We start from the raw sequence: 15,596 nt of genomic DNA, 5'->3' as shown, positions 1-15,596 counted from the left end.
TACTTTTAATTTGTAGAGGTCAGTATTCATTGCACTTACCATTTATTCTATAATAAGAAAGAATTCATATTTTGATATTCCTTTAATGTTATCAATCATATTTATTTATATTCCAGATGATGGGTTATTTTAATGTTATATTTAGACCTCATTACCCTAAATGGCATTGTTAAAGCAGATTATATCTGTTTAAACTACATATGTGCATGCAGGGTTAGGGTTAGGGTTAGGAAACATATTACTGGGATTTTATAATAACAGATACATTGTTAATGCCATTAATTCCCCATCTTTTTGTTTCTTTATTGTCCCTTTTTCCTCATATCTTTTTTTCACATATCTTAAAAATAATCAGATAATTTTATTTCAGAAATGTATACCATATTGTATAAAATATGTCATGTTTAGATAAATTGAGAGTGTTGTCCTTTAAGGGGAAGTGAAAATGCCAAAAGAAAGTTGAAAACATGCAATAAATTCCCAGAATTTTTTAAAACTGTGCCAACGTAAGGTTGGTAGGTCCCATGGTAATGTCAATTTAATGCTGTTCTCTTGTTTTATATTAATAGAAAATGGAAATTCTTTGGTCGGACAAAACAAAATAAGAAGAAGAAGCTAATAGTTAACTAGGCCCAGTGAGGTTAGCTAACAGTATATATATATGAGGAGTATTGTTTAAATTTTTTTAATTATGTCAGTTTAACTGCTATTGCAATCCAAATCAACCAATGAGTAAATACTCTAATTAATTTAAGAAGAAAACTTTTTATTTACAATCCTCTCCTGTGGGGCCGCTGGAGGCCGCTGGGGGGCGCTGTGGCGGGCGGACCAACATCCAGCAGCCGAAGAAGAGAGCCGGCCGGAAACGGTCCTGCTGCTCCGGGTCAGCGGATCCAGCGGAGGCTGAGCTCACAGAGAAAACATCCCGCCGCGGTTTGTTCAGTTTGTTTGGTTTGCTTGTTTATGTCGGTTCGTTTTGCCGTGAAGCTCCGGAGCTCCGTGCTCGATGTGACTTTCAGCGGGTTTGCTATCAAACGAGCCGGCGGGGGCGGTGACCTCAGCGGCCGACGGCTGCTCCGCTAGCTTCTCCGCACCGGAGCGGGTTTCTTTAAAAGATGAATTTGGCCAAAAACGGGACTTTGCACACGCAGCTGTGCGACGAGGAGACGGTGCTGGTGGAAAACGCCATCCGGCTGGCGATTGACTCCATCATAAACGTCCTGTACGGCGTCAACAGCGCCCGGAGCCGCGAGTACCAGCGGATGGTGGCGGACCGGGACCGGGAGATCCGGCGGCTGGAGAACCGGCTGAGGGAGATCGAGCATGAGCTGCAGCTGCTCCGCACACAGGGCTGCACCTGCGGGCTCTTCGTGCCCGGCTCACAGGCCTCCGGTGACCGGCAGGGCGGCTTTGAAGCGGACTGCGTGGAGCCTGAGGTGGAAGCAGGGCAGCAGGAGTGTGAGATGAGCATCTCCTGTAAGGAAACATGAATTCACCCTCTCATGTCATCCATTCATTCACTCATTCATTCATTCGTTCATTCATTCAGGAACACAAACCTCATCGCATCAGTCCGCCTTCGTTTTGTTGTGTAAGTGTGCAAAAGATGCATTTAGTTAAATGTAGAGAAATGAGGGCCATCTGTTTTATTCTATGCAGGTTTCTTTGCCATGAAGCTGTTTAAACTAAAAATATCTAAATCAAATCAAATCAGATTTATTTGTATAGCGCCAAATCATAACAAAGTTACATCAAGGCACTTTACATATAGAGCAGGTCTAGACCAAACTCTTTATAAATGTATTTAAAGAGACCCAACAGATCCCCTGATGAGCAGGAAAAACCTTTAAAAGGCAGAACCGGGCTTTTTGGGGGGGCATCTGCCTCGACCGGTTGGGAGAGAGTAAGGCATGGGGGGGGGGGGGGGGCGTTGGTGTAGGCAGGAACATAATGGTGCATGAAATCGTGGAGATGAGCTGTAGTATGGAATTCATGAAGATATGGGAGCAGCAGGAACATGGGATGGCGATGAGTCACCACCTGCATGATGAGGACAGGAAGAGAGAGGAGAGGAGCGAGTAAATGCAGTACACAAGTACACATGCTTAGAACTGGGAGAAACTAATTTTTTTTTTTTTTTTTAAGAAGAGATGCTCACTCCTCAGCAGCAGGACTGCTACTTCATATACATCTCTGTACTCTTTAGCTGTCTTTGCATTATCGTATGCAGTTTTGACCTTTCAATTAGTTATATTACATGTTTGAGTCATCATATGATCTATACGGGAGAAAAAAAACCCCGTCAGATAGACTAAATGTGTCATCTTCTGTAAAAACGTTCCACAGCAAAAATGACTTATAGATATGGGCTAAAAAAAAAACCAAAACACTTATCTGGAAGGGAAGCTGTTCAGAGAGCACGTGGTGTCCAGCCTCTCTCACTCACTTCTAAAATACTGAGTACGTCAGCCTGGGTTTGTTCATCCGAGATCTTTTGACCACAAACATTTTACTCAAAATGTACACACACAATTTAATTTATTTAATCTGATGCCTCTTCTGGTCTCATTTCTCCTCAGTGGATCTTTTTGCAAGATCCCCCTCACATGTCTCCTCCCAAAGCCACGAGTCAGCAATCCCATCGTCCCCCAGCAAATTGTGCCTGGACCAGGCCTGCACCTCCCACTCCTCAGAGACTTCAGGTGGATCAGAGACTGCTAGAAATCTGCCTCCGTCTCCCAGCAGCCTCGTGGTCAAAGAAGAGCCGTGCGATATTGACACAGTCTTAATCAAGTGGGAGATGAGTGAGGAGAGAATCAGGGAGCAGCAGGAGAGCACAGACAGTCCACATCTGGACAGAGAGAGTCCCGGTGTAAAAAGTAACGTATCCAACTCCCCATTTTACCGAAATATTAATCAGTTATCAGTTTCTTTGTTTTTTTGTTTTCCAGAATACTTTGTTGAATCATGTTAGTTATTCCAGTGATTTAAATCTTTTTTTTTTTTTTTTTTTTTTTTTTGCACTTTAAACTATATTTTATGACCAGACTTTGCTTTTGTGGTGGCATTGTTGAGCCAGAGAAGAGTCCCATCAGTGTTTTAGCATTGGTTGTTCTCTTGTGTAGCTAATATGTTATTCACCTCTTCTGATCCCTTCAGAAAAACAGGAAAACAGAGAGAGGAAAAAGTTCAGGGAGAAACCTCAGGCCAACCCAGACGGACCACAAATCACAGAGGAAGAACACCCGAGGTCAGTCCCTGCATGAACAGATACAGTATGTCTTGATTAAATGAAACAGTCCTCTGTGTGTAATTAGTCAAATGTAGACAGTGTGTTAACTTGTTGTGTTTCTGAAGAGCAGAGCTGCAAAGATTGCAGTTATCTATTAATGTTTTTGGAAAGTTAGTAATTGAAGCTCATATTTTTCCCAAAAAAATTCATTCTCAATTCAAGATTCATGCTCACAAGTGAGAATGTTTCTGCAATTTGCTTGATAAATGACTTCAACAAACATTTATTTTTTAATTATTTATTTATTTAAGAGGCAAAAATGTCAACAGACCAGAATACCCTGCATGCACTAACACTCACCTGTATCTGAAAGCACAAATCTGAGGGCAGTGCTGGGAAGCTCAGCTCAGAACCAGAACACGATCGCTTTATTCTGTCTCAAAGTTGGGATACAAAACTCAGTAGTGGCCAAAATCACTGGTGAGGAAAAAAAGTATTCACTGTCTGCTACTTTGACAAATCTTCCAGTAAACCGTTTAGTCACGCTGATGACAAGCAGCAGTGCGTCAGTTCACAGCCGTATCCATTCAGCACTGCATGGTTGTGAACACAGACTCAAACCAAGGTTGTGGACTTCATTAAGAATATTGTATTATATTTGCCCAGAGAAAGCTCCAAGGACGCCTGGATTTTAAGTGCTTGGTAAACTGCACACCCACTTGTATCTGTTTTCTTTTCTTCAGGAACAAAAAGAAGAGCGTGCCGATGTCGGAGCTGCCGGAGGAGGCTCAGAGACTGAAGAGGGCAGCCTGGAGAGCAGCCTCCAGGCGTTACTACGCCCGCAAAATAGCCCGCCAGCAGGCGAACCCCTCCTGCTCCGGCCGCTACCCCCACATTTCAGCAGCGCAGTTTTCACAACCCATCTCTTTTGTGGATAAGAGGAGGAGGACACTGATATCCGAGTTACCTGAAGAGTCTCAGACGCTGCAGAGGGAGGCGTGGAGAGCTGCATCCAGGAGGTACTACGCCCGGAAAACGGCTCGCCACCAGGCGGACCCCACACAGTACGGACACCTGCTCCAGACGTAGAACCGCCGGATGGAGAACGTTAGACACCCAACAGAGCCACATCCCACAGCAACAGTGGAGGAATGATGTGCAGCTGGTACATAGTCATGATACTTCTGGAGATTCTGCATCTATAAAACTTAGTCCAGTGCTGCACACAACGTAACGAAACTACGTGAATGTTTGTTTTTCCTTTTTTTTTTATTTGTAACTGCTGATGTTTATGCGTGCCTCAGGTCTCACGTTATGGTCCAAATAGTTTTAACCTGTTAATTTAACTTCAATAGTTTAACAGTTTTTTGTGTTTCTTCATAACTGAATTATGCAACCAACGCTGGATTCGCGTCCCTTTGGCTGCTCCAGCACGCCGCATGCCTGAACAAAATGCCAACAGCATAAATGTATTTTGAGGCAGTGTAGAGCTTTTTCTGTCCTCGGCACAGCGCCCCTGGAGTCCAACATCCGGAACTGCAATCAAGTCATCTATTATGGCCCACTCATTAAAGTTCATTTTTCTACTTGTAAAAACTTGTTTTTTGTTTTTCTTTTTGACCATGTTAAATAATCATTTCGATACAGATGTGATGTTGGCTTTTCCTTTCTATAATTAAAGAACCATAGATCTGTGATCCAACGCTTATTCTTTTTAACTTTTTTTTTTTTTTTTAACTAAAGGCACTTGAATCAGTGAAAAATAAACTGATCCCTGAGTGGAAAAAAAAAACGCTTGGTCAGAAAACGTGTCAGATTTTCATTGAAATTAGGCGAAATAATAATAAAAAAAGCTAAACAGTTAAATTTAGTTTTAGTCTTTATTTTGAAGCATTCCTACGCAGAATTAACTCGCACACATTAATATCACAGGACTGCTTTGGTGGTTAAAGATGGCATTAAAGAAACTATTCAGAATAAGGAGATTTACAGTAGATGATAATATGCAGCCTTTGGGGGTGTCGTGCAGGTCTGTGTTTATGATCACAGCCTGCAGGTCTGATTTTCGTGGCCGTCAGCAGAGGAGGAGGACTCCTGCAGCCCCCAGCCTGAGAACACAAGGGGAGGTGTTGCAACAGAGGCTGTTTTCCAGGCTGCAGACAGAATATTACGCATTTTGACCGCAGCTGATGTTGCACAAGTGCGGTTCCTCCAGCGCCATGCAGGACCCTGAGCCGAGCCGACTGTCCTCCTCTGTGAAACACGAGCTGATCGACAGCTGATGCGCCAACTGCACGACGAGGGGAGGCGTGTTCACCCCCCCACCATCACCACCATCACCAACTACAGTGATCTGATCTGGACTAGGCAGAGTCGGAACAGATAACGAAGGCTTTGTCCTTTTGCGCGCACACAGTCGGCTTTTTATTTCTATATGTCCATAATTTTCCACCACATGTTGGAGGGAGGACAGTGAGGAGGCGGAGGGGGGGGGCAGTGAGGGGTGAGGTGGTGGGGGTGGGGGAGACAGGGCTCCTGTTGTATCACTGCTGCCTGAGGCTGCAGCATTCAGACTGTGGATGGGGGTTAGGGGGTCTTTAACCTGCGGCGGGCTCAGGTCTGGACACGCAGGAAGATAAACGCCCATCCTGTTTGTATGTGTGTGTCTGTGTGTGTCTGTGTGTGTGTGTTTAGCAGTGTGTAGTAACACAACACAGAGACAGCAGACAGGCTGAGGACAGAGCGGAATTGAGTCCGCTGCTCGCAGCTGCCACCATCATTTGCACGGAGGTCTGTTTGGGAAACAGTGATCCCTCCAACCAGCTGGATTACTCTGCTTTTATTTTGGCATATACACAGTCTGTTATTTCTTCTGAACGGGTTTAGTATTGTTTTCTTCTTCTTCTTCTTCTTTTTAAGCACAGACAGAAGCAGACTGGCTCGCCGCGGGAGGACCTGCTGTTGCGCACTGAATGGTGCGTTCACCGCTCAGGTTTTTACCGGTTTGGTGGCTGATGTTGGTCAGTTACAGGGTTTTTTTTTAATCTCTGATCTGCGCTGCCGTTCTGTGAATACAACAACATTAACATTTAAGAAAATAGCTTTGGAAATAATAACGTTATGTTCCGCAGTGCCATTGCGCCCTTTGGGAAATTTGTCACGTTGCACTTTGCTTTCTAATGGACTTTAAATCCGGCTGTTTTAAGTGTGACGTTAAATATTTGACTACAGTTGGTTAAAATTACATTGAATCTTTATTCCTTTTACTTTTCAAGCGGGACAAACTTCTCTTTGTTTTCACTGGAGCCTTCTGAGCCTTTGGATACACCTGTGCCCTTTTGGAGAGGCCAATTTGGATCAATTGCTCTTCTTTTGCGCTGTTGGATTCTGCCGCCACGAAATCATTTTTCTTCGCATTTTTTCGCCTTAGTTCTCCAGAAAACTGTCTTGTTGACCCATAAATAACACAGATGGAGTATCTGTAGCCTCTCTAAGATGCCCCAAGGCTTGGAAATGCCACAGAAAGTGGTAGAAAGTCTGTGAGCGGTTCGCTGCGCACTGACTGATAATTGCCTGTAAGTATCAACCGTATGACTCCTGGATGGACCAAAACAAGTTGAAACCAAAGGGGTAGGCCATGGGCTATTGGAGGAGTGGGCTTTGCTGTTTCATAACATTCACAAGCCATTTTAAAATGGTATTTTGGAGCTTATGTGCCTTTGGGGCCAAAATGGCCATTTTTGGGTTTTGGGGGCCTTTTGGCCTCTTAAAAATAAATCATATACCAAGTTGGTCACCCCTACATATTCAACAAACATGGAAGTGTCCTTTTTGCAGGGATTGCTGGGAAGAAGAAGGAGGCTGACGAGGTTGGGACTTTGGGGAGGGAAGTATAGGCAGAGCCAGCACCAAAAGGTAAGCAATCCTCTGTCCTGCTGAGGCCTACGGTGCCAAATGTTGGCCATGAGGCTGCCTGAGACTATGTAGTCCACATTTAGTCCAAGAAATGGAGGTTTTCTGGGGTATTTTTGTGTCTTTTCAGGGTGATACAGCAGGCAGGGTCAATGCATTATGGTGTGCACTAACAAGGAAATATGGAGGCACGACTAGGGGGAGCCAAAGTTGGGTAGGAAGGCAGCTGTGTGGCCCTGTGGCTGTTTATAGTTGGGGTGGTGTTTTTTGTTGTAATACTCACAAATATTGAAGAAGTGCGGTTGACACTTATTGTCAGTCTTCTTTAGTAACTTCAATATTTGAACTGCATCAGCCTGAAGGGTGTATACTTCCTTAAGGAAGTCTCCCAGCTGCCACACAGACTGCAAAGTGAAGAGAAAGACAACAAAGTGTCATGTTGTAGGGAGGCCATGCTGAAAAGTCATTCACACAAGTCAGGAAAATGTAAGTTGTGTACTTTTGGAAGGATTTTGAGCGATCATAGCGTGTAGTTTCAGATTAGCATGGCATTGCTGTGACTGTAGAAAACATTCAAGATGGCTCCCACTGCAGAGAAACAGGTGAGAGCAGTCAGACACTTCCTGATCAGACGGACAGACCTGCTTTTTAAAAACGGCACACAGCTGAGTCGTGCTTCCCCACCACAGAATAAATATATATACTCTTATAGCTGCTTTCTGTATTGCACAACGATACAGAAGCTGAGTCACAGGGCCAAAACTTTGGGCTACGACTTTCTGTCTGAGATTTGGGAGTGTTGTGTCGATTGCTGCCTCTGAAGGCCAAGCTGTCACTGAGCAGTGATTGATTAATTACTCAGCGGAGCAGATTTTAAAGGCCGGAGCTGGAATAGGTTCAACACATTGGCCTTTATTAGCACTTTCATTTATTAAATACGACAGATCAGTCCTCATTTCCCTTCAGAATGATAAAAAACATCTAATAATGATCAAGCTCATTCATTAAGAAATGTCAATTTAAGGACAATTTCATGTGCACAAAGTGCTAATTTCAATTATATATATATATATATATATATATATATATATAAAGCAGGGTCCCAAAAATCTGCATGTTTGAGCCACATTATCTCCTATTTGTTATAAAATACAATTTAGATTATTCCCCAAGAGTTAAAATAAAAGAAAAAACAGTGGCATTAGTTAAATATGAAAACTAAAGCAGTTAACCCTTTCATTACCTGCGACTCCTCTCGCAGATTGCCATATTGTGCTGGCATGCTGGGTTTTCTCTTGCATGACAGCATCTGCAGAAACAAAAGGGCACAAACATAGATATTGTCACATGGCACATAGTTTGGTAAAAATTAACAAAAGGGAAAACAAACATTTCAATGCAGAGGCTGAAATAATGTTGCAGAAAATCTGTAAACGTTTTCCAAACTTAACATTTAAAGGAGGATCTTGTGGGAATTTCATGTCATTTCATACAATCTGTCCAAAACAGGAGTCACAAGTAGTTAAGTAATAATAATTTACTCGGGCATTTGTTTTATTACAGGCTCTTAATGAGACAATTAAAAATTAACCTACAGCTGAAGGGTTAAATCCGGCTTATGTGCGCCGCTGCCTTCAGTCCAAAGTAGTGGTGCTGAAATGAAACTGTGGATGTTGTGTGAGCCTCTGTCATCGGGTAAATTACTGCCACCTCTGGTAGACACAAGCACTGCCAGAGAAAGAGAAAGAGAAACACTGACGTGTTCCTGATCGTCTCATTTGAGGCCTGTTTTTATTTGCCCGGCTCGAAGCTTTGTCCGTCCCTGTTGTTGGGACCAACACGAGTGTTGTTGTTATTCTCTGTGTCTTGAGTGCTTGTGTGTCTGTCGTGTCATTACAGGTACACTAAGCCACGACTGACAAAGAAAATACTCAACACATTCTCTGTCTCCTGTTTCTGTTAGAGGAGCTGCCAGCTCTCAAACTATATTAATCACATCTGGTTGAAGAGGAAAAAAAAAACACTTCTGTGTAGATCTTCATTTCACAAATAAAGTGTAAACAGGTTTCCTTGTAGGCTCAAGCAGCCTGTTAGTGCACATAACTTTAATTTCTATCTAAATTTGCCCCCTACAATAGGCTGAAAACACGTTATCGTGGACAGCAGCTCCTGTTATGTAATGTGTTTTTCCACTGAGCCGAGGCTGAAGGGTTCTCCTCCGCCCCTCTGAGGAGCTATCGGCCCCGTCCATAGAAACACACAGAGAGCAGCCTGGTGCTGAACGGAGGCTGAACACAGCTGTCACAGTGAGAGGGAGAGGCTGTTAACTCCTTCACTGCTGCCGCAAAAACCTGCCTACTTCCTGACACTGGATATATCCGACTCACTCTCCCCCTCTCTTGTTTCAGGAATTGTCCTGATCCGGACCGGCGTCCCTTAAACGACACGAACAGAAGCTCCTGTGGGAGACGTTTGATGTAAGAAGCTGCCATCTCTCCACAAGCACAGCCATTTTTCATTTCAGAAAACATGTCAGGCTGCAAAGGAAGGAAAGAATCAGCTAAGGGGATGATGAGCAGCGTGGAGATTATGCTGACGAAGGTGGCTCTGTATGAGTGTCATCACAGAAGCTGGGCATTTTTCTCCTTTTTTCCAGGCTGTTAGATCATTTTTACTGTAAACACGGCTCCCATAATCAATCAAACTATTATTTTAATTATTAATTTCACAACTATTTTAAAACTGTTTAAAAATAGCAGTTTGTTTGTGAAAAAGCGCCGACATCATGCTTGGAAGCTGAAAACAGAACACCTTTTTTTTTTATCCTTTTTGTTGGAAAATGACTGAAACGAGTGATCACAATAATTTTTCTTATCTATGAATCAGCAAATGGTTCCAGATGTTATCACACACAGTTAAAACATGAGGCAAAAGAACAAAGGACATGATGCCAAATCACTGAGATTTGTAATGCAGACAAATGTATCGCGATTTCTTTGACATGTCCGGTCATTTCTCCAGATGATTCTTTAGTTTTCCATCAGTCATCACTGATATCCACCAAAAAAATCAGGATATTTACTGCTGAAGGTATTTTAGGCAAATATTTGGTGCATTTAAAAAAAAATAGCCAAAGAGTAGCTTTCTGTGATCTTTATCCAAAAGTAAACCAGAACTAAGGAACTTCTTCCCGTTTGTGCAGCAGGTTAAACAGACCTAATCATCTGTCTATTTACTGCCAAACTGTTGTTTTATAATAAATCTCTATCCAATCTGCACACCGACTAAATGAAATCTCAGTGGCAGTAAAAGAAAATGTCCTCCCTCTGTCTCACAGACTTCTTCAGTGACCCTCATCTCCGGAAACATGATGGATGAGGAGATCAAGGAGGACCAGAAGAAGCTGAAGGATGGCGTGGTCAAAGTGCTCCACTGTGTGGCCGCCGCCTCGTCAGCGGCAGCCGTGGTTAACCCCATCTTCGGCTTGGCCGGCTCCCTGATCCGAGTGGTGCTGCACCACATTGATGACGAGGACATCCGCGTCCTGAAGCACGAGTTCGGCTCCGTCCACAAAGCTCTGGACCAGCTGTCCCAGCAGAATTGTAACACGCTGCTGCAGATCAAGAAAGAAACTCTTGACAGCCAGTACTGCCGCGTAGAGGAGAATCTGAAGAACCAGTTCAGAAAGTTCATGGAGATGGTGGACGCGCGTCCGGAGCACCGCGAGGGGAAGAAGGAAGACTTCAAGAAAAGCTATTCCCTTGATTTGGGCGACCAGAACCTGCACACACTCTACGATGGCGTGGTGGGTAAGAAGAAGCTCTTCAGCAAGCCCATCCTGCAGGTGTACCTGAGGTATTCGCGCGGCAACCGCCACACCATGGAGTGTCTCTGCAGGCGCCTCTCCTACCTGTTCTGCATTGGGCTCATCGCACTCATAGGCTACGCTGCCGTGATGGAAGATGACGAAGAAACCCTGAGCGAGGAGTGGACTGAGAGGATGGAGCTGGTGCAAAAGAAGATGGAGGAGGCTCTTGGCCAGTGCGTATGAAGACGACGTATCGAAGAGGTCTTTCCTCCGCTGCTGCTTTTTGGGGACGCACCGGTCCACTTCCTGCTGCGACTCCTTCCTCTCTGCCTTTCCTCTCCCTTTATAACACCTTTGTATACATCTCAGCTCAGCAGAAGTGATGAAATATGCAAGTGACCTTTTGGGTCTTCATGCAGTTTCCAGGTTGAGGTAAAGATGACGAGATTCTTGGTTAATATTCGGCTCAAATTCATACATAAAGTTTCTTTGTGTTGGAGCATCACCAAGGTTTCAATTTAAACTTATCAGATTAATTTGGGATGATCACAAATGATCATAAATCTACGCCAGGAACAAAACCGTACGTCATCCTTCATGCAAAATATCACATCCCTAAATCTCAAAATCCAGCTTCAGCAGAAATGTACCTGTCTTTTCTATTGTGTCACTTTGATTCGTAGAGCTTGTGATTTACATGTTTTACACTACAAGGAAAAAAATTTTCGGAAACAGCAAATATCCAAGACTAACAAGCCTCAGCTTGCACTTGTGAAGATAAAACCTCTCCAGCACTTCATATGAATTATTTGAAAGTAGACAAATATATATATATAATGCCAGACCGTTACGTGCCAAAGAAAGAAAATTGACATTCAATTTTTAACTTCAACATAACATGAAAAACCAAGTAAAACCAAAATAAGGAAGATCAGCTAAAGCTTTCAGAGCTATGAATGTAACAGCATCGTATACAGCATGTGATCAAACCACCACTAACATATTTACCACACATCTTGCGGACCAAATGCACTAAACATATTTGTTGCTGTCAAGAAATAAATGCAATCTTATATATATATATTTTTTTTTTTATTTTTTTTTTCAGTTTTGTGATGCTGCTGTGCTGAACTCTTTATTCTTACTTTAAATTGAAAACACTAAAAATACAAATCGGATTTGTTTTTATTTGACATTGAGCAGAATCAGCTCATCACCACAGCAGAACAGAATAAATAGAAAGTGCTTCCATTGTCACTACCCTTCACAATGTTGTGTTTGTTTTAGACACCTTTGAAACTTGTTTTTCTGTCACTGTAGGAATACATTTCTGTCCATCGTTTATTTTTCTAAGTCACCTGTGCTGCAGCCTCTTTAGTCATGCCGGAGGAGGACCAAGTGTGAAAACTATCGCCGGGTTTCTTTGGTGTCTGGTCATTTTTAGAGCTAAGAAAACGAAATCTGTTATACTGGGTTTTTTTTTTTGTTTTTTTTTTTAAACAACACCTTTAGGACAACGCTGTTAGCTTTTTGTGTTCTTCACCGTCAAACCAACAGTGCCTAAATGCACCATCAGATTCTTTTCCGTTTCTTTGTTTGTGGTAAGAAAATGCGTGGAAAACATTACATTACTTTTTTATTACTCATTTTCGACTCTTTCTTGTTCATGGGTTAATCATTTAAGTACATTATTGTGTAAAGCGCTATTTTTTTATGGTCTCTGTGTGATGGCAAAAATTTGTACTTTTGTTGAAAAAAATTTAATTTTTTGTTTGTATTTAGCAAAGTGTTTGTGCCTGTCGCATCATAGGGCGACTTTCAGACTTTCAGAAAGGCATTGGACAGGAAAGTAGATTAAATATTTCACCACATATCATCTGATTCTCAGTAGCAGATTTCAAATCAATCAATTTGTACATTTCTTTAGTCTTTGGATGAGCTCAGCTCTCACGCTGTGTTGAAGTGTTGGATTCCACAGCGATGGGCCATCTCTAATTGTTACAACAGATACGCTACTTAAATATATTCAAAATGCTGCTGTGATGCAGGAAATGTATGTGAATCTTTTTTTTCCTTCTCACGCCATGAGTGAATATTAGTGAATATGTTGCGGGGTTTATTTTTATGAATCTTTGATGCTTGGTTGTATTGTATGTACCACTATAAATAAACATGAGTATAATAATGGGTTGGGTCTAATTCTTGACTATAACAGAACAGCAGCGTTTGATTTAGTGACAAAACATCAGTGTGTTGAAAGTATTTGTAATGTAGAGTGAATATATTAAATTGATAAATACTGTTGAATTCTATAGGTCAGATTTCAAATTAAAGGGTTTTAAAATGACCTATTTGTTCTGTCTGAGGCTTCCGGGTTCCTAAATAAAGCTTAATGTGACATCACAGAGTGATATTTTGAACAACAGTTTGGAGAAAGTCCCTTTTTTCTTCAACACAACGATAACCTGACTGTGCTGAGGCAGTTTGGTGAGCCCTGATATCAGCTTCACGCAGAAAACTGTCTCAGACCAGTGAAGGCCGAAATACTGATAAGATGTTCAGCAATCACAATTTGGTATAATGTTCATACTAACCCTAACCCTAACCTGATTGGTTTTTTTTTACCCAGATTATTTAACCATGAAGGCACAAAAAAACATGATAAAATATATTTAAAGGATGGATTTATATATATATTATTACATAATTTAGAAATTCTTCAATAGACAATAATAAATGCAGAATCTCCCATGAACTGGACAAGCAAATGTCACTTTTTACAGAAAAATGGTCTTCGGCTCTAACATTAAATGGCATTCGTAGACTAAGGAGAGACAAATGTGAGCTAGAGAAATGAATATATTTTTGCTTTTGAGCTTTTCCCATACATTTCTCCAAATCATTTTGAACCTTGATTATACGGAAATGTTTTATAATATAATTTAGAATACTTGTGTTGTTTAAAAAAAAAAAAAAATCAACAGCTTGACAACGACATCAAGCCAAATCATTCAGAGATAACGTCGATCTTAGTGTCAAAAATGATACTGGAACATTATTCTACTTCCCTTCAAAACCCAAAAAGCAGCCAAACAGCAGTGGCAGGTTGTGAAAACCTGCTGGTGTGAAGTTGTAATTCACAGATGTGAACACGAGGGGGCGTGAGTACTTCACTGACATCTGCGGTACAGCTGAGCTCTGAGGGCCCTGTGGGGGGGCCCTGTGGGGGGGCCAAAGGACGGAGGCATCACATGTATCTGTCTCCATATTGCTTATTATTATTATTATTTAAACCGGGCCCATATTGAAATTATGTTCCCGGATAAAAAGGTGAGGGGGGGAGGCGGAAGTCTGTTGGTTACATTTTTGTTTTATTTATTCTTTCCATCTCATGTAGCTGTTCTAGCTGTTCTAGCTGTTCCTGTGTACATTTCCCCGCTGAGGAACTTAAAAAAAGGCTCATCTGATGTGGATGTGTGACCTGCGGTATGGCCCTCATGCATCATCATCCAGCTGAACAGGTTTGGCGTACAGTTCGAGAGGGGGGGGGGGGGGCAGAACAGGAAAATGTGCTTTTGCAGGTTTTTGAAGTGCAGATTGCGGAGACAGAGATTTGAGGCTCTTACCTGCACCTGTTTTATCCGCAGACTGATGAGTCTCTCTCAGACGTCCGCGTCGTGATGCTGGTCGATCCTTTTTTTTTATTTTTTAATCTTCATGGCTCGAGCAGGTTTCGTCCACCTGAAGAAAACCGGCGTTATCTCAGTGAAAGTCCTCAGCAGATATCAAAGTGACACCTTCACAGATGAGGTGAAGTCTCCAAGGAGAAATCATGTGCCTCATTTTTTTTTTTTTTCTCCTGGTGAGAGAGGTTCAGCTTGGACTCTCTCAGGGCGCGTCATGCGCGCACACATGAGGCAGCTGTGAGGTTTAATGTGATCACAATCATCTACATCCCCTTCAAGTCCTAATAAAAGTCCAGATTTAAAAAATATAAACACAATCGGTGCAGAATACGGTTTTAAATTGGTGTTTTAATCCGATTAGTTGAAATTTGTGTCACATCAGACTGGAGCTGGTGACGCACGTCGTTCCGGCTGTTATAAATAAATACTGTGGTTATTGTGGTTTTAAAATTTAGCTCCCAGCTAATCAAATCTTTCTCAACACGCTGTAATCACCTTTGGAGGGAAATGTTTCAACTTTGAGGATAAAATACACCAACTGTGTCTCAGCTCAGACGTCCTCTCATGGCGAGAGGTGCGTCTGTGCTGTGGATGAAAAAAAAAAAAAAAAAGAAATACTGATGATGATATCAGGTATCTCAGAAATTACAAAAAGACAAAAGGCCATTTTCTTACCTCAAGTCTGGAGCCTTCCACGTTCACAACAGCTGAAGCTGATTGTGGCGACAAGACATTTGCGCCAAGTGCGCAAAAGACCGGAACGAAACGCACCCGAAAAAAAAAAAAAAAAAACGAGGAGGAAAAATTATTTAGGACAGAAAAAGGTTTGAAATTCAGCTCGGATCCGTTTGAAAAGCGCCCTAACTCGAAACTCGACAAGAATGTGAGAAGAAAATGGAACCGGCTGTAAATTCACCCCATGGAGTTGAACACACACACACACACACACACACACACA

The 15,596-nt window shown here is 42.2% G+C and overlaps 2 protein-coding genes and 1 long non-coding RNA gene across 3 annotated transcripts; 2 read left to right on the top strand and 1 right to left on the bottom strand.

The window, feature by feature from the left end:
• The first annotated feature begins 867 nt into the window (after nucleotides 1–867).
• On the top strand, nucleotides 868–4,927 carry LOC115045209 (uncharacterized). Its single transcript, XM_029504781.1, has 4 exons — nucleotides 868–1,476; nucleotides 2,580–2,879; nucleotides 3,160–3,250; nucleotides 3,976–4,927. Exons 1-4 carry the CDS (start codon nucleotides 1,116–1,118, stop codon nucleotides 4,319–4,321), a joined length of 1,098 nt encoding a protein of 365 aa, XP_029360641.1. The 5' UTR covers nucleotides 868–1,115; the 3' UTR covers nucleotides 4,322–4,927.
• Nucleotides 4,928–5,166: 239 nt separating this feature from the next.
• LOC115045537 (uncharacterized) lies at nucleotides 5,167–15,399 on the bottom strand. The gene is made up of 4 exons (XR_003840886.1): nucleotides 15,314–15,399; nucleotides 14,579–14,693; nucleotides 8,388–8,453; nucleotides 5,167–7,548 (listed from the first exon to the last, which is right to left on the bottom strand). It is a non-coding gene; the product is annotated as an uncharacterized LOC115045537 (long non-coding RNA).
• Nucleotides 6,541–13,139, top strand: rpz (rapunzel). The gene is made up of 4 exons (XM_029505276.1): nucleotides 6,541–6,807; nucleotides 7,070–7,147; nucleotides 9,553–9,621; nucleotides 10,482–13,139. The coding sequence occupies exon 4, from the start codon at nucleotides 10,512–10,514 to the stop codon at nucleotides 11,193–11,195; it is 684 nt and encodes a 227-aa protein (XP_029361136.1). The 5' UTR covers nucleotides 6,541–6,807; nucleotides 7,070–7,147; nucleotides 9,553–9,621; nucleotides 10,482–10,511; the 3' UTR covers nucleotides 11,196–13,139.
• Nucleotides 15,400–15,596: the final 197 nt, after the last annotated feature.

Source organism: Echeneis naucrates, chromosome 6 (assembly GCF_900963305.1).
Source record: "Echeneis naucrates chromosome 6, fEcheNa1.1, whole genome shotgun sequence".
NCBI classification, from domain to species: Eukaryota; Metazoa; Chordata; class Actinopteri; order Carangiformes; family Echeneidae; genus Echeneis; species Echeneis naucrates.
The sequence above is the reverse complement of the archived record's forward strand: the minus strand, read 5'-3'. Positions and strand labels throughout refer to the sequence as shown.